Below are 25,091 nucleotides of genomic sequence, written 5' to 3'. Positions count from 1 at the left end.
AATCTAAGAGCACTAGGACCACACAATTCCCTGAGTCAGTTGCAAGAAAAATGTCATTTAAGACTTTCACCAAGGCTGACTCAGTACTATGCAGGGTTTTAAACCCTGATTGAAATGTCTCAAGAATATTGTGCTCATCTAAGAAAGCCACTAACTGAGCATAAACTATCTTTTCAAGGACTTTGGAGAGAAATGGCAAATTTGAGATGGGAGTAGTGGAAGCTAGGCTAAGAAAGGAAGTGAATATCTGTGAGCAGCAGTATGGCTTCATGGCCAGAAAGGGCACTACGGATGTCATTTTTGATCTGAGAATGTTAATGGAGAAGTATAGAGATGGTCGGAAGGAGCTCTATTGTGTCTTTGTGGATTTAGAGAAAGCGTACGACAGAGTGCAAAGAGAGGAGCTATGATGCTGTATGAGGATGTCAGGAGTGGCAGAGAAGTACGTCAGAGTAGTTCAGGATATGTATGAGAGGAGTACGACAGTAGTGAGATGTGCTGTAGGTCAGACAGAGGAGTTCAAGGTGGAGGTGGGGCTACATCAAGGATCGGCTTTGAGTCCCTTCTTGTTTGCTATGGTGATGGATAGGTTGACAAATAAGATCAGACAGGAATCTCCCTGGACAATGATGTTTGTGGATGACATTGTGATCTGTAGTGAGAGCAGAGAGCAGGTGGAGGAACAGAGGTCAAGAAGGTGCAGGAGTTTAAGTATTTGGGGTCAACAGTCCAGTGTGATGGGGAGTGTAGGAAAGAGGTGAAGAGGCGAGTGCAGGCGGGTTGGAGTGGGTGGAGAAAGGTGTCAGGAGTGTTGTGTGACAGAAGAGTGTCAGCAAGAATCAAAGGAAAGGTGTACAAGACAGTAGTGAGACCAGCTATGCTGTATGGGTTAGAGACTGTAGCAGTGAGGAAAAGACAAGAGGCAGAGATGGAGGTAGCAGAGATGAGGAACAGCCGAAAGAAGAAGAAGAAGATGTGTGCTTTAAAGACCTTCACAAATATTCACCACCCACCACCATGTGATGACTAGTGTAGATATCACTTTATTTTCACCTGGGCAGCAGTGCAGCAGGTAGAAACTTAATGGACACCATAGCCTCTAAAGGTGAACCCATGTTCACTACTGTTTGAGTTGGAAGAGCAGAGATAGCTGTGTATTTAGAGCAGGGAGAGATAGTGTCTACATCAGAGGTCACTAACAGGCAGACCACGGTCTGGGTCCGGATCCAGGAGCTGTCCCATACGGACCCAGACCTGCAGCCAAAACAGAAGGTTATGATTTAAAACCTGATGGGGTGCTTCTATTTTAACCAGTGCAGTTTTTGTAGTCTTTACGGTTGTGGTTTAGTGGATGAGGAAATGCACAGACCAGTTGCATGCGAGTTAAACCATCCCACGTGATACCACTCAGCCAATCAAGTCTGTGCATTCCAGGCAGTAAACATTGTGACTCTATAGTGCCGAGAGATGAGAGAGTTAGAGGCAAGTTACACATGAAAAGACGGTAAAAAGAAAAAGAAAGATAGCGATACATGTAGAGAAAATGAAGGGAGAGGTGCAGACGACTGAGCCTGAGAAAGGGAGACATACAGACGACTGCACCGGAGAAAGTTGAGAAAAAGACGGGTGAGATGGAGAAAGGGAGAGAAAAATAAAGAACAAATGGCGCTCTCCAAGAAAAGAAAAGTAGACAGTGAGTATTTAATCCGGAATGGACAGACTCACTTCTGTTCATACTTCCCACTGGTAGCACTAAACCAATGTGTCTCATATGTTCAGAAACCATGAAATGCCATTATGAGACAAAACATAAAGGTTTTGAACAAATGTACCCACTCAAATCTGAAGTGAGATCACAGAAAATAAGTAGTCTCAGAGCCCAATATGACCAGTCTACCAGGATCCTGAGCCACACATTCACTGCCTAACAATGTGCTCATAAATGTTCCCTCAGAGTTACTTGGATTTTGGGTCAACACAAAAAGCCATTTACTGATGGAGGGGTTGTCAAAGAATGCATGAGTGCAGTAGCTGAAACACTACTTGAGGGAAAACAAAAACAAGAGCTTTGTGATAAAATAAAGCAAATACCCATGTCAGCATCATCGGACACAAAGAAAAGTGAAATATTGACTCAGGATGTGCTAACCCAACTAGATGAAGCCCTTCATAAGGCACCATGTGTAGGCTTAGCTGTGGATGAGTCCACTGACATGTGTGACAACACTCAGCTATTAGTGTATGTCAGGTTTTTCAATACAGACCAGAAAGCATTCTGTGAAGACCTGTTAGGTGTCACTCCCCTTCAGACCAGTACAAGAGGAGAAGGCATCTATCTGACCATTAAGGAGATGTTAACAAAGAGGAATAGAGCCAAAAAACTGGTTTCAATAACCACAGATGGAGCCCCTGCTATGATAGGGAGAGAGAAAGGAGCTGTAGCAAGACTGAAAGAGGACAATCCTGAGCTCATAACTTACCATTACATCATTCATCAATCTGTCCTCTGTGCCTCCCTGTCAGATGAGCATGCTGAGGTGATGAATACAATGATGAAAATGATACATTTTCTCAGGGCATCCTCTTCCTACCAACATCACATTCTTAGGGAATTCCTCAGATAAGTTGATGCCAATGCTGATGATCTTTTGCTGCACAACAATGTGAGATGGCTCAGCAAAGGCAGAGTGTTGGCGTGCTTTTGGTCCATTAGGAGGGAAGTAGCATCTTTTTTGGCAGACCTAAGTCAGAAGGCAACACAGTTTTCTCTCTTTTTAGAAAATGAGAAGCAGATGGACAGTCTGGCCTTTTTGGTTGATATCACTTCACATCTGAATGAACTGAATTTGAGGCTAGAAGGCAAAGACAATTCAATTCGCGAACTGATGATAGCTGTCTGCTCCTTACAGAGGAAACTTGAGGTGTTCAAGGAAGACCTGCAGGGAGACTGTGCACACTTCCCAGCAGTGCAGGAACAGGTTCAGGGACAGTGAGATGTGTCTTCTTTTGTTGACTTTATTAATAAGCTGATTGTAAACTTCAGCAACCGTTTTGACAGCTTCAGCTTTGGACAGCAGCTCATCATGTTCATTCAGAACCCATTTCTCATTACAGATGTCAGGGGGTTTTCAAAGGAAGTCATAAAGCACTTTAAATAAATGGGCAAATGCTGGGCCTCTCCAGATGCAATTGATTGATGTCCAAACAGATGTGGCCCTGAAAGAGCACTTTGTAAGAAGTGACCCTTCTACTTTCTGGCTCCAAATGGTCCCTGAGACAGCTTTCTCAGGTCTGAAGAAAGTAGCCCTATACATCTTGACCATGTTTGGCTCCACACACAACTGTGAGGCAGTTTTCTCCACAATGAACATAATCAAAATTAAATATTGTTCCAAGCTCACCAATGAGCACCTTTCCACATGTGTATGAGAATGGCCCTGACTCCATTCAAGCCCAGATTTAAAATCCTGGCAGGACAAGCTAGAGATCAATTCCCTCATTGAGCAAAAAAGTGGGGGAGTTGAATATAAGAGGGGAAGAAAGTGAGCCTCTAAAACTGTTCAATTGTTAAAATGTGTTGAGATGTATTATCTGTAAAGTTGGTTGAGACTGTTGAGTCAAGATGTGAAACAGAAATTGTGCAATTCAAGCTTTTCCTCCCTTTATTTTATTTTTTCTGAAGTTAAGCACTTTATTTGAACATGCACAGCTTTCACATTTTATTAATTTTCTCTTATTTTGAAATGCAGCCCTACTTTTCTTTAGTAAATGAGAGAACATTATACAGTACATATCAGCAGTCATACATATATGTTTAGTTCTATCTTATGTGACAATAAATATTGTCAAAAGGTTTTTGAATTGTACTGAATTCATTTGATTTGACAGTTAGGCATTGATTACATGCAGATGTTGATACTACTAGGCTACTTAAATATATATCATACTAAATAGTTAGACATTAGGATCTTCCGGACCTTCGCTTCAAGAAATTTTCTCTAACTGGACCTCTTTAAATTTTAGTTGAATACCCCTTGTCTAGATGGTTATCAGGGCCCTTTAAGATGTCTGAGGCCTCCAAGGGCTCCCTGTAGCCATTGAAGAGCCCAACTGAGCCAGTTATCTATCCCCATGCCATGCTGCTGTGTTGTCCATGCTGTTAATCTGACAACTTCCTTGCCACGGTGGGACAGGCAGAGCAGTAATCCAGTTTACACAGCAACCCGAAAAAAAGATCCCTAGCCGCTTGCCACAGCAGTGGCGGTTGAATCATTAGTATGCATCTGATGGGGTTTGGCCTTGTGTGCAATGGACAGAGTGAACCTTAGATAAGTCATTTAGACTAACGGGAAGTTAATTCATTCTGTTTAATCCTTATGAAGCTCCACAGGGGGATGGATTAATATAGAGTCCCTCCTTCACTTAACACTTTATGCACCTAGCTTGGCTCAACCCACAGATTTTACTCAATGGAGGCAATTGGTCTCAGCATCAATATCAACTTAGTGTTGTGTACAATAGTCAAACATGTCATGATTAATGAGACGAGCTCGGGCATAAGTCAGTGTTTCGTTTGACTATTAGCTTGCAGCAAAGAACTGGCAAGTGAGGTTAACGTCGAATTCAAGAGAGGAAACTGCTGCCAACCCACCTCACTGTAACAAAATTCACCCTGGGACTGTTATTAAATAAGGTGTGTATTGAAGTTGTAGAGAAAGGGCAACTTCTTCAACACATCTCTCTTATGTCTACCTTATTTACTACTGTATTTTATCTGTCCTACCACTGAAGTAAAACAGCAGGAGCTTTGATTGTCTTCCAGGGTGGTGGTAGATCATACTTCTTTAGGCTGGGACCACAGAGTGAGCTGGCAGGTGAAGAAAAAAATTAGGTGGTATTGGAGTTTTCATGTCTTTGATTTTCTGCTAATACACCAGCTGCCCCTTGGGCAGCTTATACAGAAATAAAATTGTGACTGGAAGATTCAGGGAAAATGACACTTTCAACTGTACACTGAGATGTGTTGTACTGGGCTGGCTTTGTGGTGTAAAAGTGTTTAAATGTATTAATGTAAAAAGGGGTGGGCCTGAAAAAAAGTCTGTGCTCAGCACTGGACTTTTAGATCAATGGAAAAACCACAAAAAGGGATACTTACTCAATCTGTCACTAATTAACACCAGGTGCACAAAATGTGTCACCGCTATTTGTCAGTTTAGCAGCACATTTACCAACAGTGATTATGTAAATGAGGACAGACTCAGCTGTGTTAATGTTTCAATGCTGTTGCACCTGTAATGACCTGGTGCATGTATTGTGCACTTGTGGACTGAGAGGGAGCATAGAAGAAAGTGTCACTTTACTTTCTACTGAACTTTAATACTTGTTGAAGAAACCAACAAACGTATTTCCAAACTGCAATCATGGATTCAAATCATCTTTTATGTCATTCAGCAACTGAAACATGGTGTGACCTGAAAGCCTGTACAAGTTCTTCACAGCCACAGTTCCTTCTGCTGCAACTGTGATAAATCAGGTGTTGAGGAAATCTGTTTACATTATTTGTATATACTGTATTTCCATTTTTTCCTCCCTTATTTAATGGGCAAATTGCAGTTCTTTTTTTTGTTTGTGGTAGCCCACTGTAGCTCCTTGGTAAATAAGAACATATGCATTTTCATTGTTTAGCATCAAAAATAAGATGCTAAATGTTAGTAAATACCCCCCCCCCCCCCCTTTTTTTCCACATTAAAACCCCCCCCCCACTTTTTCAAAGTGATTAAAAATTTGTATCAATAGTATCAATCTTCTCATCTAGGTCTTGACAAAAAGTAGTCATATTTCCCAAATGGTCAAACTACTCTTGGCACAACTTTATTTCACATATTACGTGTTTGAATTGAACTAGTAAGAACTTACAATGACCATGGACCATAGAATGTATGCGAACAAGGGGCTGCCCCAATTTCAAGGCATGAGAAGGGGGTGGGGGATGCATGCATTGAAACAAATATACAGTATGTCTACATCATACTGATGTATGAGTATTGAGTAATGTTATAGAACATTTTTAGTCTGACACCACATAGCACCACGTCAACATGCATGATGAAACTGAATTTTGAAATACACATGCTCATACTGTATACTTATAACCCCTCTGACCAAAAGCTCAGTCAAGGAGAGGTTACAGATGAAGACCAGGTAAAGGTATGCAATGTGAGGCCTTATATTCAGCAACAATTGAAAGTGAAGAAAAATGTTAACAAACTAGAAGACATTCTGAATAAATGCCCAGGAAGGAGCAACATTTTGGCGGATTGAAAAATCTTGTTTTTTAAAACGTCTGGAAGAGTCATCTGCTGCATTAAAATGACATGCAGAAATTGTGTTTGACTTTGAAAGGAAATGTGCAATGAGCATGCTACTGAACTGAAAAGTAATTAGTAAGACATGATTTGTTTTTTGTTTTTTTTTGGTTTTTTTGGCGTGGGGGGATGCAGTACTTAAATGCCACACAGTGCTTTAACTAAATTAAAATGACAGAAGTTATAGAACAACAAATTCAGTACATTCCAGAATTATAAACACATTCACACTGGGAATTGAAAATATAGAATTTGTTTTCAGGTAGGATGTATTAATCTGCACTAGAGGAAAATTTGTGTTGTATTACACAGAGTGGAAATTGATGCCACGTACCTACATTTGTGGTCATGTGTTCAGTATGTAACCTTATTGTGTTAGGTTCAGTATGGAAAAAATATGACTTAATTCCAGGTTCTGCTGGTTTGAAGAAATATGATATCTTTGTCCTTGATGTTACCCAGCTTAATGTAAATCTTCCTATTAATGCAAAAGGATTACATATTCATATGTAGCAATTAATATACTGTGAGCAGATAAGAACACAATTCAAACATTCATATTTAAATGTACCTTAGGAGCCATATGAACTTTTACACCTGCATACCTGCATTCATCCAGTACCTTTCCTAACCTGCTGGTTGAAACAGACGTATAAAAACACATTCAGTTCCATGTTTGTGACTCTTATCCCCTGCTTAACATTGGTACTTCTGCAGAGAGGGGATTGCTGACTGCAATGTTTCATCAACAACAAAAGAGTGGGGTGATACAGTGACGCAGTGGTTAGCGCTGTTGCCTCACAGCAAGAAGGTTACAGGTTCCTTTCTGTGCATGTAACTTAAGATGATTGATGACTCTATATTGCCCAGGAGTGTGGGTGTGTGTGATTGTCTGTGTGTCAGCCCTGTGATAGACTGGTGACATGGCTAGGGTGTACCCTGCCTCTTGTCCAGTGTCAGTCAGAGGCCAGGGTTGCTGATGGATTGTTTAATACACAAAGAATTTCATATTCTGCAATTCAATACAAATGTCAGTCACAGATAAGTCAGCATTTTCCTGTATTGCATTGCTGTCAGCATCCAGCAGCACAGTGGGCATTCATGAGACCTTCAACTCATTGGATCAGTTACATGCAAGGACATTTAATCCCCAGATGCCAAGGAGCTGTTTTGGGGACTGAATTTTATAATCTGAGTAGCTGCAGTACAACATTTCCATCTCTCCTCTGTTCTCTTCTCCCCAGGTTGGAGGACATACCATGCTGCCTATTCGCTGGATGCCCCCAGAGAGTATCATGTACAGGAAGTTCTCCACTGAAAGTGACGTCTGGAGCTTTGGAGTCATCCTGTGGGAGATCTTTACCTATGGGAAGCAGCCCTGGTTTCAGATGGGTAACAACGAGGTACTGTACAAAGAGCTTGAAGCCAGGGGATAAACCTCCAAAACATATATTGCATATAATACTGTAGTATTATCAAAGGCTGTGTGGCAGACCTTCATGCACACATTGAAGATTACAGTTCCAGGTTATCTAGTATTACATCTCTGCTTTTCTATTTTGAAACAAGCAAAAGTGTTTATTACAAAATGAAATCATGAGCTTTCTAGTAGTAGATTTAAATGAACATTGCCATTTTAGGTATTAATCTACTGCCTCTTGTTTCTTTTCTCTCTGAGACTGGCCCAATGAGGTGATAAATTGATGTCACTTTGACACCAGACAAAAGGCTGCATCACATAACAGTCATGATTGGTTTACTTTTTCATTGGATGCTCTGCTTTGAATCAATAAAATTCAGTTAGAATTACTCCTGTAAGGCAAGCATACTGAGAAAATTAAACTGACCTTGCACGTGGCATGCATTACACTTAGTATTTCAATTCAGAGATCAATATGTTATTGGGTTTGACACAAATTGGGCTTTCCTTATTTCAATATGTCTTGTGGAGACAGTGTTTTGAGATACTCTAAGTGAAACACTCAGCTAATTAAATTTCATTGCCAGCACCTAATGACAATGTAACGAGATGAGCACCGTACCATACCATGCATGACCATTTGTTTTGCTATGTCATAGCCAAAAAGAGAAAATCTGCCATCCTTTTTCTGTCTTCAGGTAGTGTTAGAGTGGAATACTGTACTTATTATGCAGCTATTCAGACCTGTTGTGTGGATGCAGTAATGCATCTACAGTATTGTTATCCTAATCTTTATTGTGTGGATGCAGTAATGCATCCACACTATATTATCCTGGCATTTATTGTGTGTATGCTTAAGCATACACACAATGTTATCCTGGCATTTATTTATTATTCTGGGTTCTTCCATCCGTTTTTTGTCACCTAATTTCTTCAGCATACTTTCAGATAGAATACCCGTTCAGGTAATGTTCAGCTTTTTAAGAACATGCTTGCTTGTATTTTTCTTGTTTGTAACATTTATAGTTTTTAATAAATTCAGTAAAAAAAAAAAAAAAAATCCCATTCAAATGAATGGGAAATTCTTGAAAACCTTGTCCTTTTTGAACATTAATAGACAAATTTATCTACTGATGGTGCAAAAGGCTTCTTGATATCTTTTATTGTTTTTTTATACTCGCCATTTATATTTCGTATACTTCTCCATTCACTTTATTTGGCCAGATGAGTAAAAGCGGAACACTCTCTTTAATAAGAGCACTGGTCACAAAACAAACAGAGGTGGGTAGAGTAGCCAAAAATTGTACTCAAGTAAGCGTAGCTGTACTTCAAAATAATATTACTCAAGTAGAAGTAAAAAAAAAAAAAGTAGTCATCCAAAATATTACTCAAGATTAAAAACGTATTTGGTGAAAAGACTACTCAGAATCAGAATCTGCTTTATTGGCCAGGTGTGTCGGACACACGAGGAATTTGACTCTGGTACCGTAATTTCTGGACTATAAACTGCACCCACTAAATGTAAGATGAAAAAACATGTTGTACATAGCGGCAGGTGTCCACATTGTAACATGAGATATTTTGACAGCCAGATCGATCGCCTGTAACTTGAAGCGACATCATATGCATTTCATCGTGTGTTGTCCATAATGAGGGTGTGTGCATGAAGCGAGAAAAGTAGCAGCTTATCACACGAGGAATTTGACTCTGGTACCGTAATTTCTGGACTATAAACTGCACCCACTAAATGTAAGATGAAAAAACATGTTGTACATAGCGGCAGGTGTCCACATTGTAACATGAGATATTTTGACAGCCAGATCGATCGCCTGTAACTTGAAGCGACATCATATGCATTTCATCGTGTGTTGTCCATAATGAGGGTGTGTGCATGAAGCGAGAAAAGTAGCAGCTTATAATAGAGTACTTAAAAATAGAGACTTGTACGAAGCTGTATAATCTGTACAGGGTATATTTACAGGTATTACACTGAGGGTTATTGTCCAGTCATACTGTTGTGGGTCAAGCGTTCATCAGAGTGACAGCCCAGGGGAAGAAACTGTCTTTGTGCCTGGTTGTCTAGGCGCACAGTGACCTGTAATGCCGTACAGAAGAGAGGAGTTCAAACAGTTTGTGTCTCGGGTGCGAGGGGTCTGCAGAGATCTTCTCCACCCTCCTTTTGATCCGTGAGGTGAACAGGTCCTCCATGGAGGGCCGGCTTGCACCAATGCCCTTTTTTGCAGTCCTGACTGTCCATTGAAGTCTGTACTTGTCCTGTTTCATAACGTCTCCAAAATGTTTCTGGAGAGCAGAGTGCCTCTCCGGAGAGGTGTCATCTATCCAGTGACAGGTGACTCCTAAATAGCTATGTTGTCTGGCAGACCAGCAATCTGTTGTGGTGGCGACATAGTTCACAGTGCTCAGCTACAGTATTGTTCAAAGTAATAGCAGTACAATGTGACTAACCAGAATAATCCAGGTTTTTAGTATATTTTTTATTGCTACATGGCAAACAAGTTACCAGTAGGTGCAGTAGATTCTCAGAAAGCAAACAAGACCCAGCATTCATGATATGCACGCTCTTAAGGCTGTGCAATTGGGCAATTAGTTGAAAGGGGTGTGTTAAAAAAATAGCAGTGTGGCATTCAATCAGTGAGGTCATCAATTTTGTGAAATAACAGGTGTGAATCAGGTGGCCCCTATTTAAGGATGAAGCCAGCACTTGTTGAACATGCATTTGAAAGCCTGAGGAAAATGGGTCGTTCAAGACATTGTTCAGAAGAACAGCGTACTTTGATTAAAAAGTTGATTGGAGAGGGGAAAACCTATAAAGAGGTGCAAAAAATTATAGGCTGTTCAGCTAAAATGATCTCCAATGCCTTAAAATGGAGAGCAAAACCAGAGAGACGTGGAAGAAAACGGAAGACAACCATCAAAATGGATCGAAGAATAACCAGAATGGCAAAGGCCCAGCCAATGATCAGCTCCAGGATGATCAAAGACAGTCTGGAGTTACCTGTAAGTACTGTGACAGTTAGAAGACGTCTGTGTGAAGCTAATCTATTTTCAAGAATCCCCCGCAAAGTCCCTCTGTTAAAAAAAAGGCACGTGCAGAAGAGGTTACAATTTGCCAAAGAACAAATCAACTGGCCTAAAGAGAAATGGAGGAACATTTTGTGGACTGATGAGAGTAAAATTGTTCTTTTTGGGTCCAAGGGCTACAGACAGTTTGTGAGACGACCCCCAAACTCTGAATTCAAGCCACAGTACACAGTGAAGACAGTGAAGCATGGTGGTGCAAGCATCATGATATGGGCATGTTTCTCCTACTATGGTGTTGGGCCTATTTATCGCATACCAGGGATCATGGATCAGTTTGCATATGTCAAAATACTTGAAGAGGTCATGTTGCCTTATGCTGAAGAGGACATGCCCTTGAAATGGTTGTTTCAACAAGACAATGACCCCAAACACACTAGTAAACGAGCAAAGTCTTGGTTCCAAACCAACAAAATTAATGTTATGGAGTGGCCAGCCCAATCCCCGGACCTTAATCCAATCGAGAACTTGTGGGGTGATATCAAAAATGCTGTTTCTGAAGCAAAACCAAGAAATGTAAATGAATTGTGGAATGTTGTTAAAGAATCATGGAGTGGAATAACAGCTGAAAGGTGCCACAAGTTGGTTGACTCCATGCCACACAGATGTGAAGCAGTTATAAAAAACTGTGGTCATACAACTAAATATTAGTTTAGTGATTCACAGGATTGCTAAATCCTAGAAACAAAAACGTTTGTACAAAATAGTTTTGTGTTTGTACAGTCAACGGCAGACACTGCTATTTTTTTTAACACACCCCTTTCAACTAATTGCCCAATTGCACAGCCTTAAGAGCGTGCATATCATGAATGCTGGGTCTTGTTTGCTTTCTGAGAATCTACTGCACCTACTGGTAACTTGTTTGCCATGTAGCAATAAAAAATATACTAAAAACCTGGATTATTCTGGTTAGTCACATTGTACTGCTATTATTTTGAACAATACTGTATATGATGATTATGGTCTTCATCTTCTTTGCAGCTTCCTGTTTTTTTGAGCATAACATTTTCCTTGTCATTACTGTACAGATCTGATTGAAATACCAAAATCCCATCATTGCTTTTAACTAAACAATCAGAATTACACTCTGATCACACAAAACTATCGATGCCTTAAAATCAAAACATGGATCTTCATATTTTGAATACAATACTTAACTAAACATTGATTATCATTAATTAGACATTGATTAAACAGTAATAATCAAATCTTTATTTTTAGGCTTGAAAATATCATTTTTACTTTCTTAAGCTGTGTGTCTCTTCTCTCTCTGCCTATCATACACACACCTGTGTATTTCCTCTTTTCAGGGATGTGTGCCTACTTCCCCTTTCTCTGTGATTCAGCATTTTCACTATGATTTAGATTCTTACACATTCAGTGATTATTTCAAACAAAACACACACCCAAATCATCTTATGATTGTCTTAACTTTTCTACTTTGTGCATTCTGCCATAGCATTTGAACAATTCTCTTGCTGTTTCTTGTAAACATTCTGTTCTTGTGTGAATTCTAACTGAAAAGAGACAATTTGTTAAATAGTATACTGCAGCCCTTCTTGTAAGGTTTCTGATACCAGATCCTCAGAGGCCAGTTCTGCTGTTATGGCCTGTGTGTCTTGTGCTGTTTTGGTTCTCTCCGGGACCCTTTTTACAGGCATGCTAACACATGTATGGTCAATAAGGTAACCAAAATCTCCCGTTGCAAGTCTAATCATATGTTTATTATTTGCGTTAACCTAAAACAGCTCGAAGTTATTTATTTGCCATGTATTATTGTGGTGGCTGACTGAAAATGGTACTCTAGCTAAATGTCAGAGGATATAATGACAATACTGTGGTTTAAAGGCTGTAATAAGAAATTCAGTAACATATAGAGAACAACACCACTACTGTGTTAAAACTGTTGTATTCACACTCATTCATTCACAATGTCACATTAATATTTTCTCAACTGCTTGATCCGGTGTTGCTGCTGTTGATTGTAGTCTTTGCAGTATGGAAACTTATGCAAAGAGGCTCCATATTGTCTTTGCAGGTGTTGATCCTCATTCAAAGGTCAAAGTGTTTGTCATATGCACAGTTAGAAAATCTGTTTCCCTGTGCAATGAAATTTTTACCTTACTGTCCACATGAATGCCACAAAATACAAATGAAATATAAAGTAGATAAATAAGTAACAGAAAATCTAAGGCACTTTAAGCAGCAAATGCAGCTGTATAATAAAAATATATAAGAATATAATACCCAGAGGGTAGGGAGGCGAACAGTCCGTGCCGGCGGGGGGGGGGGGTCTTTGAGGGTGGGCACACACAGATTAGGCCTGCACCTGCAGAAGCGCTCACTTCCCTTACTGAGCGAAAATAAAGAGAGCATGGACAATAAAAAGCCTGGCACCACCTGTATGAAAGAGGGAGCCGTCGCACCCACACCTGAAGCTACACTGCCCCATTAGTTCTCCTTACATCTCATGTTCCCTCAACTTTTGTTCATTTACCTCTTAAAGTGAGTCACAAGGGGATTTCAAGCCCTACTTCAGATTTATTAGTTTCAGCATACTTTTACTTTTTCCCCATTATGTACTTTCAAAAGCAATGCTTCTATTCAGTGACTAACTTTTAGCATTAGCAAGAATCTTACTCATGGTGCATCTTCTCAAGGAAATCCAGTTTTTCTGAAAGAATGGACCTGTCATGAAAATGTAGACCCTTTTCCTTAGGCAATGCAAGCTCTAAAGAATTCCAGTTTAGTCTAGACAGTTACAGTTAAGACTAAACTTGAATTCTTCGGTTGATATGAGAAGTCAGATCAACCTCAAATGTGACCCACATCTCATTTCCAGTAATGGCTGCATGGACAAACAGTTTGAGACGGAAATGTAGAGTGCTATCAGCTCTGCACTTGGATAAGGAGAGAATGGAGAAGCGGCGCAGCTGCCATTTGGTTGTCGTGGTGACAGGCAGCAACAATGCCAGCTTCCACTGTGGGTGCAACATCTCCAGTCAAGACAAGAGAGGGGAAAAGAGAGGAGGAGGGATGCTGGGTTGGAGCCAAGGGAAGAGGACACAGAGTTTGATCGCAGAGAGGTAAGATGGTCCGAGTCCAGTTGAGTCTCCTCCACTCACTGTGTGTGGATGTGTGATACTGTATCTTTGGATTTCAGCTCATTATTAAGGTGCATATGATCCACACACTATATGCTCCAGTAGGCACACAGCAGCAGACATGGACTCAGAACCTACCATTTTGCACAGTGCAGAGTTTGGATGCTGGGATATTTATCCCGTCTCAATGTGCACTGTGTTGCAATAATCCAACGCAGTGATTTTATATATGTGCAGAGCATACAAGATCCATTTAATAGCTGTTCTGGATCTTTTGATAATATGAGGTGATCTTCATTCAGGACAACAGGGCAAAGTTCATCTGCTGAAACGTGAAACCATCGCGATGGCATCTGAGGTGGCCCTGTCAGGCTTGTAGACATACTGCAGGGGGTCCAGGGGGTCCGGTATACTGATCTGAATGTGGGCCAGCACCACTCTCTCAAAACACTCACTGGCACATGCCCTGAGAGCCCTCCCAGGGATGTTGTCCAGTCCTGCTGCTTTGCGGGTGTTGATCTTCCCCAGGACTGTGCGTACCTAGCCTGGTGAGACAGTTAGTGGAGGGGAGGTGGGGGGTTGGATAGTCTCGGTGTGTGTGTGCCTCCTCTCTGTGCTGTGGCTGGAGGTCTCAAAGCGGGTGTGGAAGGTGTTGAGGTCATCCGGCAGGCTGTCTGTGGAGCTGATGATGCTGGTGGTGGTCCTGTAGTCTGTGATGTGCTGCAGACCTTGCCACATCTGACCGGAGTCAGCAGTAGATTAGAAGCCATTCAGCTTCTCTCTGTACTGCCTCTTGGCCGCTGTGATGGCTTTCCTCAGTCTGTAATTCGCAGCTTCGTACTCCACAGCATGTGGCATACCTGACTGTTTATCCAGGGCTTCTGGTTGGGGAACCTCCTGACTTGTATGGTGGGCACAATGTTGCCAATACAGGTACTAATGTATCCGGTCACATACTCAGCATAATCCTGTACACTGACAGAAAAGTCCTCTGAGGTGGCTGCAGCTTTAAACACATCCCAGTCTGTCTGGGCGAAACAGTCCTGCAGGGTGCCTTCAGTCTCTGGGGTCCAGAGGTTAATTTGCTTGGTGATAGCGTTTGTTTGTTTCAGTCAATGTCTGTAAGCTGGATACAGGAACAAAGAAATATGGTTTGAGCGTCCAAGGTGGGGGCGGGGTGCAGCCCTGTATGCGCCACGTATGTTATTGTAAACATGATCCAGAGTGTTCTTGCCCCGAGTGGGAATGTTCACATGTTGGTAATATTTGGGGAGTACAGTTCGTAAATTACACTGGTTAAAGTCGCCTGCAGCGATAAATACAGCATCGGGGTGCACTGTCTCTAACGCGCTGATGATGCATAGAGTTTGCTGAGAGCCACCGAGGGTTTAGCTCTCGGGCTAACATACACAGCAGCCAGAAACACAGCACTATGCTCTCTTACTAGATAATAGGGCTGGCATTTCAGCAATAAAAACTCTATGTCTGGCAAACAGTGCTTATGAACCGTCTGTACATCTCCACACCACGTGTTATTGATAAACACACACACACCACCTCCTTTTACCTTCCTCGAAGGAGCAGTGCGATCACCTTGATGTACAGAGTGAGTCCCTAGCTGAATTGCGGAATCTGGGACTCTGTCAGAAAGCCAAGTCTCGATGAGAATTAGAGCACAGCATTCTCTGATTTCCCATTGTGCTGTAATCCTAGCCCTTAACTCGTCCAGGTTGTTTTCCAGAGACTGTACGTTAGCTAGGAAGAGGCTGGGTAATGGCGGTCGAGTAGCGTGAGCTTTTAGCCTAGCATGGAGTCCCCCTTGTTTGCCCCGCTTGCGTCTTCATCTCCGGGTCGCTCTCCTGATTTCACCCTGCTCGCTTGTGCCTGGTACTCCGGGGGCCCCCTGAGGGTGATGGTGGTTGTTGTTGTTGTTGCGGGAGCGGACAATGAATTGTAGCTCCAGTGGTATGAAACCAGTAAATTCCCAGTGGCTTTGTGAGTTGGCGATATCCAGCAATGTCTGTCTGTTGTATGTTAGCAGTGCATGACATTTGTGCACTGCAGAAAGAGTAAAAAACACACAAAAAAGAAGAAAACAAAGAAAAAGCCGGCATTCGAGAGTGGAACGCACAAACACGTCTGCCTCGGTGGGCGCCATGTGGGTGTCATTGTCTCAAGTTTACCTGTGTTTCAGGTCTGTAATCCTTTGGTGAGAAGAGACATGAGAAACTGGATGTAGCATATGTTACCTTGGTAAATAGGTGCAGCAGGTTTTCCTTTAGGTTTGTTTTAATTATTTGCATTAGTTAAGATTTGTAGACTCTTCTGAGTTTAAGCCACAGTAAAATTATATTTATTTAAACTCATTAGGTTTGATGTAGCTTCAAGCCCTCCCTGGTAGGCTAGTGGTTAAGGTGCAGCGCTCTTGCTGCTGTGAACCGGGTTTGAATCAGGGTTGCGTCAGGAAGGGCATCTGGCGTAAAACACATGCCAAATGTCAGCATGCTTCCTTTTAGAAAACCACACTTCAGATAGCAGTAAATTTTCACATGCTTTTTTTCTTACACTGTGGCTCTGGTAGCATGAAATTACATAATTCATATGTCTTACCGGGAGAGTTTCTGGTTTTCTTTTTCAACTGTGATGGTAATTACTCTACACCCTAAAAAATGATCAACTGTAGCTGTTAAGTATAAGAAAATTCTACATGGTGACAATGCAAAATAGTGCAAATACAGTCATTAAACACAAATAGAACCCCATTCACTTTCAGTCTACCATTGCCCGGAATTGACACAAAGTCAAACTGCACTGTCACTACAGCAGCAAATCATCTGGCTAATTAGAGCACAAGTCCAACAAAGAAATGATCAATGACCCTGTTATCACCATCTCAAACATCCTCCCTACAGATACTCAGTGTTATTGTTGTGTGGTGCTGTGGGACAGAAAAGAAACCTGTTTCCCCTTTAATACTGCATAAATTTAAGACTGAATCTGTTCTGTTTATTTCTTTCATCTCACTTTCATTAATTCAAACCTCAAAGGATAGTCTGCTCAGTGTCACTGGTTTCTCATTATGAACAAACCAAAGCAATCAGTCAGAGAAAATCATGTGTCTCACTCCATTGCCCTCTCTCTTCTACAGGTTATTGAGTGCATAACCCAGGGTCGGGTTCTGGAGAGGCCAAGGATTTGTCCTAAGGAGGTGTATGACATCATGCTGGGCTGCTGGCAGAGGGAACCACAGCAGCGACTGAACATTAAGGACATTCAGAAGGTCCTGCTTGCCATGGGAAAAGCCACGCCTGTCTACCTGGACATCCTGGGCTAGCAACGTATGGCCAGTTTCTCATCAGGCATACAGATAGCCTGACCCATATGAATCCAGGAATAACCAAACCAACCTGCTCCACTGTCGAAAAACACCTACAATGTTTGGGAAGGACTTAAGTGCCTGCAACACTTTTGGATATAGTGGATATAACATGTTAAAAAAACACGCACTTTAAAATTTTGTTTACTTGCATAAGATGTACAGATTTAAAGAAGACTTTTTTCCTCAAAAAAAAAAAGGACTGCAAAAATACACAAAACCAGAGACAAAAGGGAAGTAATGTGGACTCTCAATAGGAAAATGGCCACAGTTTATTTATTATAGAGAGAACACAGAGTTAGAATCTATTCCGGGTTTGGTTTTTTAAATATATATAGAAATATTACATATATTTTCTATTTATTTCTTTTTGTCAAAGTGTTGGGAGGTCTGCCATGTGTGTTGTGAAGGGCTCGGCCCTGTCTGAAGATGTAACCGAAAAACTAGTGGCAGGGGACTGACGATGGAAGCCTTACTTGCACTCTGATTGGCTGGCACTGAGCTTTTAATGGGAATGCTGCTTCTGTGGATTATACACTGGATGGCTGAAAAAAGAATCCCTCTGCAGAGGACATGTCCAATCAGACAACCGGCAAATCTATTTTAATTTAAATATAATGTACATAGTGTAAAATTCTATGTGTCAGAATTATGTTAACTTATTTTTTCGGACGTTATTTTGACTGATTTTGATCTGACTGTAATCTGGGTGGCTATAAAGCTATGGTATTTGTTTTCGTACTTATCTAGAGGAGAAAATCTTTGGAATTACCCGTGTCAGTGCTGGTAAGTTGTCTTATGTGGTGAAAGTGAATGGCAGTGAATACAGTTTGAAAAGTCTACTGACTAAATGTCTGTGATTAATGAATCACAGACATTTTGAAGAATTGGGGGAGAACTTGGAGCCATGGTTCAGCACAACACAACACAGAGGCATCGTATTCAGTCTCCAGTTCATTTGCTTTTTAGGGAGAGAAGAACATAAGTAATATCTTACACCCGAACCCTCAAATACATGCATACATGTGCTGTAAGAAGCTGTTTTGTCATTTTCAGACCTTTTGGAGTGAATATACTTTTCCACTCCACTTAGTTACTTTTCCATTCATCATTTGTTATTTGAAGGTGTGTGCCAACCATACACAGCTCAAGAAAATCTCTGAAAATGCATTTATTTACTTTCACGATGAAAATTAGATATCATTTATAATCTGTCAGCTAAAGATGAACAGCTAGGAGATTGTTAGATTACCTGAATTTACTGTATATTAAAGATGACAAATGAGGAAACATCTGCCCAAAGGGAATAAAATCCACTTACTGTACCAACAGCTCTAAGCCATATCCAAAATATTTAGAGAACTGAAATAAAATCAGAACCTATGGGTTCTTTTATAGAAGTAAGAAAAAGTCCTTCAAAATCAAATTCACATTTACAGTATCCTAAACACAAATAACAAATGCAGTCTTGGAGCCTTAATCAGTAATATGTTGTGAGTTCCATTCAATCTATCAAGATAAGGAGGGTAAAAATATCTAATACTGATTACTGAATATTTCTATTTTAGCCACTTTTAATATATAATATTTCTCATAAATCATAGTATTATTCAAGATAGAACCCATAGCCGGATTAATAGTTCAGTCTAGCTAAGATATTACAAAGTTGAAAATAACTCAGGGCATCAGTGAATATTATGGACAAAGCTAAGTTAAAATAAGTTCCCACGTTGCTGAGCTGGTACATCTTTGATGGGAGCTGTAGTATTGGTGTGCTGATAAAAGTATACAGTGATTAGTTAAAGTAACTTTGTTAAAATCATAAAGGTTTTGTTTTCTAATCACAAATGCTTCAGTGCATTCAATTTAGCTTAATAATATGGAAAGTAAACCTAAATAACATGCTTTATAATTTCCAAACGAAATGCTTAGTCTGAGACTGCACTGAGCCACAAGCACTATGGGAAAAGACGTTAGCTCAGCTGTGATGGCTAGCTTAAGTTCTCTATAGCCTGTTCTATTTAATTTATCTATTTAAAAGTATAAAATGTAACCACAAGGTTGTCAGTCAACATTCTTGTTCCCTATATAAACAGCATCTCAACTGCACTGCTAGGCTAAGATAACCATTTAATATTGTATGTATTTACTGGACAAGACATGAGATTGGTATCTGTCATCTTACCTAACACTTGGCAAAGGATGTGCATTTCCCAAATTACTTGTATAGCGCCTTTCTATGCTTTTACAGCACACTCAAAGCGCTTTCATATTATCCGGCCATTCACTCATTCGCACTTCCAAGCACTCACGCATTCACACACCGGTGACATCACCGGGTTCAGTGTCTTGCTCAAGGACACCTCGACATGTTGACTGGAGAAGCCGGGAATCAAACCGCTAATCCTCCAGTTAGGAAACGACCGGCTCTACCTCCTGAGCCACAGCCGCCCCCAAAGGATGTGCATTTCCCAAATTGTCAAGCCAGGTCAAAGTTTTCTAGGTACATACTATCGGGATCCTGCCTCTTCACAAACCATGAAAAAAATCATGATTGCTGCCTCCCTCGCATTTCATTTAGTACAACACAGTTTAAACCTTTCTCTTTCTGTTTTCCTTTTCACCTGTACATGACTCACAGTTATGCTTTTCTTCCTTCCTAAATATGCACTTTGTGGCCTTTGCATGTTTAGCAATGTTAAGGTTGTAATTCATTTATTGCTTTGATTAAAACGTCTGCAGTTAGGACCAGAGAGAAGCCAATGAAGCAGGTAATTAGCAGGTAGTTGTTAATTTATAGATATACACCAAAAAAAAGCAAACATAATTGATCAAATGGATCAGCTAATTGTAGTGTTTACAGTATTTAATGAAAAATAATGACGCGTTTTGTTCCAAAATGTATTTGCTTACAACAACAAAAAAAAAAACAACTAAAATTGTAATTAAGTGCTCAGTTGACAAAACGAATTAATGTTGACAGAGTGGATTGGGTAGATATTTCAGACACTGAATGACACTCCTCAGGCAACTATTCTATTTTATGTTGTATCTGCATATACAGTGTAGCGATTTGGAGTGGAACTCCTCACATCTCTTCCTCATTATCTTGACATAAAGTCTCACAATATCATTGTGTTGTCTCTGTTCTCCTTGGGACTATATAACTCATTGATAAGCATTCAGTTACTTCAACCATTTTGTATTTTGTAAGGCAAGATCAAATCCAATGGGTTACCCAAAGCATTGAATTTTTGTGTATTCTTGTGTGGTAAAGATAAACGCTTAAAGGCATTATGACACAGACCGTGAGCATTTGCAGGGTATTGTAATCCTTTCATGTGGAGTTGAATATTGTTTAAAAAATTTTCTTTTTTCTTTTCTTGAATGAACTAACCGAACAGTTTTTGAAGCAAGGTTGGCATATTACCTTGTACACTGTTACAGATTATAAAAATGCGGTATAACAACTGCAGTATATAAAATACTGATATTCCATGATAGATCTTTGTATTAATGTGACTCTCTTAAGAAAATGTCTTCAAACAATCCAACGATCTCTTTTTCCATTTTGTCCTGTCTTATAAAGATGTGTGAATTTGACTAAATCTTGTCTTCATCTGAATCTCTTGGAAGGCTGTGATGATCCAGGCTGAAACTGGGATGAAACTGTGATCTTTTTACTCCATGGAAAGTATTTTGCCCATTGTTCCTTGTTTGCACCCCCCAAAACTATGGAAACTGGAGATGCAAACTCTTGGTGACTATATCCCAATAGAATAGAATAATTATTGTCCAACTTGATGGCAATTTCTCCTTGGCTCACCAAATCACACAAATATCAAGACAATGAAATACATCATCAAAAATAAAAAGTTAAGTTACACAAACATACAGAACATAATTATGTTAATATTGAATTGTAGAATTAAACTGGTGGCGTTTGGGATAAACTAGTGATTAAATATGTTTTTAAATACAATTTTGTTGGGCTGTGGGTACTCTATAGCATTTCCCAGAGTTCAATAACTCAAACCGACTGTGCAGAGGATGGGAGCTGTCTGCCAGATACTCCTCGCTTTCTTTATGGACCTTTCAATATAAAAATAATTTAGAGACCAGCACAGCGGTAAGCATAGCCATAGAAAGAAAGAGGAAGAATAGTAATTTAAGAGAGACAAAAATCCAATTATATTACCGTTTTCCATTTCCAATGAGGCCCACAGCGTCAGATTCCACTTGAAGATTACCAGTGTTAATGAATATTGATGCTGCCTATTAATTTACATCTACTGCTTGTTTTTAGTTGCAGAACCAAATTAGTAGCTTTGTGTTGATAAGTAGTATTTCCTTCTCATAGATACAATACCAGATGAGTGGTCTTTGGTGAAGCATCCCTGTGGTTATGATGTGAAATCTCCTGCTGTTGAAAACAGCATGTTGTGTTTTTCAGCCAAACTGCTTCTCAGTATTCCAGTACACATTAACATCAAGTGTTGCAACACAACCAAGTCATTTGAGTGACATTCCAAATATCATAAAAGGCCTCATTTCAAAATCACTTTTAAAAGTATGTGAATCATTCCCATCGGCATGTTTTAAAAGCACAAAAAGCATAAAAAGGGAAAAAACTCACTGCTCTTCTCATTGGAGATGCACTTTGTCTTTGTCAAAATAATTCTGAACTGTATCTGGTGCGGCAGCTGGACTTAAGCTTCCTGTTAATTTGTGGTCAGAATGACCCAAAATAAAAAATGTTTTTTATTCATCAAATGGTTTGAAAAATCAGTTAATGGGCATAATACTATGCCCATAGTATAGTATTATAGTATATATTAATTTGATTGAATTATGCGTGTTTTTTTGAATTTAATATCTTCTGTTGTCCTCTGTAATCAAAAAGATCCCACAGCAAAAAGTAGTGCAAATTGTCACACCCTACTGCTTTCCAAAACAACTTGGACCTTGGATATTTGATGTGAAGCTCTGAAGTGCTGCTTTCTTTGTCTAGCAGGTGTTGTATTTTATTTGGTTCTGCTGGGTTCTTGAAGAGCCAGTGGTTATGAGAAGAAACAGGTCTTTTCTGGTGTTGGGGCATTTCACTTTTCAATCTGAGGCAGCACAATGAGGAGGCAGAAGCGTGCACAAGGCTTGTGAGCTAATTGTTGACCATGTTGTGGAAAAGAATGACCAGGAGGACAATGCTGAACATAATGAGCAGGATGAATCAACTGATGATGAGGATTCAGGATCAGAAAAGGAAGAAAATAATGATGAGGTTATAGATCCAACATACAGACCACATGCTACTTCTTCCTCTGAAGAAGCCCCACATTGCCCACTGCAGAAATGGAAAAAGGGGATGACATGAAAGAAACTGATAAACATGATGATGAGGTAGAATCTGAAGCTGAAAGGTCAGAAGTGGAGAACTGTACATATTATGATGAAACGGAAGAATCAACCGATGAGGAAGAATCTGAGGAAGAGGAACCAGCTGAGATGAAGAGCATTTCCAGTCAAAAGGAATGAAACATTGATCTGGTCCCTCCCAGTGACGACACATGTTGACAGCAGAGCAAGAGAAAAGCCCCCATGGCCCAACCGCATATCCAAGGTCTTGTGCTGATGACATAAAGCCCACTTTTGACGTATTTCTGCCAAAGCCTATTAAAGAGGTCATGCTGAACACTGACAAACAAGGAGATGAAGATGAAGATGAAGTTTGTTGTTGTATTCTGTTTCTTCAACAAGTGTTTGATTAACCACTCTCACCATTACAGTTGGTTTTGTTGCACATACTGTAAGTGTTGATGTCTGTGTAATATGGAACCATGTGTCTGTGTGAGCCAGGGAGGGAGGGGCACTCATACATATATGCACATAACAGAGAAACTGTTCGCTTTATGTTTGTTGTTGTCTCTTACTTTAAACTTTAACCACTGAAACTTCTTCTCTGCCATCTAACGACTGGTTCAGCCAGAATGAAGTTAATGTAATGCTAACATCAATTGGTATCAGTGGAACAACTTTTACAAGTAGGAGTAGGGTAGTAGAGGGTGGCATTAGACACGATACTGGTATCATTTAATGATTCAAATGACATTTGCAAGACATGAGGGCTTCATGTGAGTTTTATACATTTTTTTGTCAGGTAAGATGCCAGTGATGTGTCCACCATACATGAAATGAAAGCAGTCACTTTTACTTTTGATGCATTTTTGCCTAATTTATGTTTCCACTATGCGATAGTTACGGTGACTGTGTAACTTGATTTGAATTTTTTGACACATTCAAGTTGCATTCTGGTGCTTCTGGGAAATGTTGCACATAATTTTGATATATTGCATTTCTTTCCATTCCACTCAAAAAAGTTCAATTTGTTAACTGTATCTATAAATCTTTAACTCTTAACCTTGAGTTAGTTCAGGTGACACATTGATTGACTGTGGTTTACTGGTTGATAGTGTTTGAAGGCCACGATATGCTAACCCCTGGACATAGGAATAAAGCTTAACCTCTCACACTAAGGTGGCATATTTGAAACATATTAAAGCTCCAAACACTGCCTGAGGTTGTATGACGGAGATATTCACTCAGCAATTGACTACCATGAACCTGCGAACAGAGTTCCCTGCAGACCTCCCTCTTTCATGTTATTAATCCAGGATAAGACCCCAAATAATAGCAACCTGCAGTTTGTTGTGGCAGCTACCCCCTCAGATGTTACCGTACTGAGAAACTTTTATAAGCCAGGATACTCTGGCTCTTTGAGGAAGTGTTAAATATAGTCTGAAATAACCAATGAAAGCTGTGTCACTGGACACTTAAGACCATATTTGTTTTGCACAGTATTTAGTTGACCTCAAATGTTATTAAGGCTAGGATATTTAAAGAATAGTGTGTATTATGTAACAAGTAAATAACTGGATATTTTAGATAAAATCCTTTTCTAATATAACTTTCTTCCTCATTGGAAGACATGGCGCCGGGATTGAGGAGATCCTTGAATTATTCCTTCCACCGTGCGACAATGTCCCCAGTTGAGGCCAACAGCTGCCCACCTCCACTGTAAACAGTTTTTGGCAGGGCACTGCTCCCCTCTCCTGAGGCGCCAGACAGTTTGCCCGAATCTCTTCAAGGCCGACCGATAGTCCTTCTCCATGGCCTCACCGAACTCTTCCCAGACCTCTCCACCCCCCGAGCCGGCGCCCGTTTGGCCCTGCCGGTACCCGTCCGCTGTCTCAGGAGTTCCACGAGCCAACCAGGCCTGAAAGGACTCCTTCTTCAGCTTGACGGCATCCCTTACTTCCAGTGTCCACCACCGGGTTCGAGGATTGCCACCACGACAGGCACCGAAGACCTTACGGCCACAGCTCCGAACGGCCGCATCGATGATGGAGGTGGAGAATATGGTCCACTCGGACTCAATGTCTCCAACTTCCCCCGGGATCTGGTCAAAGCCTTGCCGGAGGCGGGAGTTGAAGATCTCTCTGACAGGGGATTCTGCTAAACGTTCTAACAGACCCTCACAATACATTTTAGTCTGCCGAGTCTGTCCAGCTTCCTCCCCCGCCATCGGATCCAGCTCACCACCCGGTTCATTGAACGGCCCCCCCCCTCTCTTCCCCAGAGGGACCAAGACATACGGCCGGAGGTCAGATGAAACAACCACAACAGTGGAGGTGGCAATCATCGAGCTCTGGCCTAAGGTGTCCTGGTGCCAT

At 40.6% G+C, this 25,091-nt stretch overlaps 1 protein-coding gene across 1 annotated transcript in view; it reads left to right on the top strand.

Annotated features, from left to right (window-relative positions):
• LOC109969925 (NT-3 growth factor receptor-like) overlaps positions 1-19,741 on the top strand; it is a 205,316-nt gene extending 185,575 nt beyond the window's left edge. The window contains exons 13-14 of the mRNA XM_020617153.1: positions 7,610-7,768; positions 17,137-19,741. Of these exons, the coding sequence (XP_020472809.1) occupies positions 7,610-7,768; positions 17,137-17,322 (345 nt within the window). The 3' untranslated portion in view covers positions 17,323-19,741. The remainder of the gene's footprint in view (positions 1-7,609; positions 7,769-17,136) is intronic.
• The last annotated feature ends 5,350 nt before the right edge of the window (positions 19,742-25,091 follow it).

Source organism: Monopterus albus, unplaced genomic scaffold (assembly GCF_001952655.1).
Source record: "Monopterus albus unplaced genomic scaffold, M_albus_1.0 scaffold186.1, whole genome shotgun sequence".
Lineage (NCBI taxonomy): Eukaryota > Metazoa > Chordata > Actinopteri > Synbranchiformes > Synbranchidae > Monopterus > Monopterus albus.
The sequence above is the reverse complement of the archived record's forward strand: the minus strand, read 5'-3'. Positions and strand labels throughout refer to the sequence as shown.